The sequence below is a fragment of the Cladophialophora carrionii genome (assembly GCF_000365165.1).
Source record: "Cladophialophora carrionii CBS 160.54 unplaced genomic scaffold supercont1.7, whole genome shotgun sequence".
Lineage (NCBI taxonomy): Eukaryota > Fungi > Ascomycota > Eurotiomycetes > Chaetothyriales > Herpotrichiellaceae > Cladophialophora > Cladophialophora carrionii.
The window spans coordinates 1,612,363-1,614,095 of NW_008481832.1; the positions used below are offsets into that span (position 1 = coordinate 1,612,363).

Consider the following 1,733-nt stretch of genomic DNA (forward strand, 5'->3'; position numbering starts at 1 on the left):
TATCCCTGCGTAACGGAAATCCCTGCCTGCCGCAAAAACCACACCGGGACAGTAAATATTCTTCACCACCGCGATCATTTGCTAAACGTAGCACATATCCATGCGCCGAGGTGGTCGCCGTGTCAAAGGAGATGGATGTGTTTGAAGATGTGTTCTGTGCTGTGGGTGGCGGCAGTCATGTCGTGTTGGTTATGCGTCTCTTATTGACTCCGCCTCTTCGTCGCGCCCTGCGACAGGCTTGGCAACGGCCGGTTTAATTAGTCGCAAAGTCAATTGAGGGAATGTCAAGAATAAAAATATCGAGAGCTTCGACTTTGAGAACCACAAAGTTACGTCAAGCCCTTCGAGTCTAGAGCGCAGCAATCACGCGTGAAAGTCGCCCCGCCGCACGTAAATGGCCCCATCGCATCTCGATCTCCGCGTCCTCACGGCGCCAGAGCTGTGGAACGATGCCGTCCTCGTCTCAACCTGCCTGCTGATCAACGAATCCTACAAAGGGCGCGAATCAGAGGGTCTCCTGGACCGGTATCCCAGCGCGGAAGACTTTGCGCGCGACCTCGGCGTAGACGGCCTGTGCGCGGTGATCCAGGACAGCCGGCGCGAGAACCGCCCCGTCGCCGTGGCGGTGGCGAAGCGGTGGAAAGGGCGACGGAAGGATGATGATGACGACGACGACGACGACGCTACTGCCCCTGACGCCGGGACGCGAGATTGGGAGATCGGCCCCGCCGCCTCGCGTAGCTTGCCTGAATATCGCGGCCGCGGGCTCGTCGAGCGGTGCCTGCAGGGTCTATCGGCACGGCTGGTCGCGCAGGTCACGGAGGGGCCGGTTCGGCTGTGGGTCAAGGTGGTGGAGGAACTCTACGCGGCGTACTGGGCGCGCAAGGGCTTTGTGCAGTGCGGAGCGAGCTACGTGATCCCCGTGGGAGAGTGGCATCACAATCGAGCCTACACGTTGGTGGATATGGTGAAGGAGATATCGAGGAGCGCAGATGGTGCAGGTAACGCTGGCTCGCGCCTAGATAGGACTGGGAGTGGCATCGTAGAGCCCGGCGCTTCAGAACTGGCGAAATGAAGCGCAAAGGGGAAGACGGACGCCAATTTCCGCGCTCTGGACTCCGATGGGACGCTGGCCCGCCACTTTTTCAATCTGTCTTGCCAACTTCGCGACGGAATTCGGCGGCCTTTTTGGGGAGTGGCAAATCTGAGCTGGGTTCCAACAGCTGAGTAGCAGAGAAAGCTTATTGGTAGGTCAGTCTGTCGGTGACTTTCACCATCCAAAACGAAAGGGCATTCAGGCGACCGCCACCGTTATGGCTTTGCCAATAATTCATTGATCCGAATGATTGTGGCAGGGAGCCGCAGAAACAGCTATATTTGAAAGACCTCAAACCATATTCAGTGTCTAGGCAGGTGCCAGGCTTTTGGCATGGACGGTGCCGGCCAGGATCAAAAACTCGCCAGTAAAGACAGAAATTGTCGCATAGCCACACATCGCGTGCAACCCGAATGCTATCGGCGATCAAGGCGGCGAGAGCGCGCGAAGCAAAATCGGCGTCGTCAAGACGGCTGTGTCTGGCTATTGGAGTGTTGTATTGAAGTCGACCAGCAGGCAAGCGGCGTCGAGGCACGGCTGCGCACGAATATCGTGGCGCAAAGACGTGGCGCCGCATTTGGCGTCTCAGACGCACGCCACACGTCAAGGTATCTAATCGTCGTCAGCGGGGTTTCCC

General features: G+C 58.0%; 1 protein-coding gene across 1 annotated transcript; it reads left to right on the forward strand.

Moving 5' to 3' along the window:
- Nucleotides 1–394: 394 nt before the first annotated feature.
- Nucleotides 395–1,001, forward strand: G647_08651 (uncharacterized protein; the record flags this gene model as incomplete). The annotated part of the gene is made up of 1 exon (XM_008732959.1): nt 395–1,001. A coding segment is annotated over one exon (606 nt), but the record flags the coding sequence as incomplete, so codon positions are not given.
- Between the last annotated feature and the right edge of the window lie 732 nt (nt 1,002–1,733).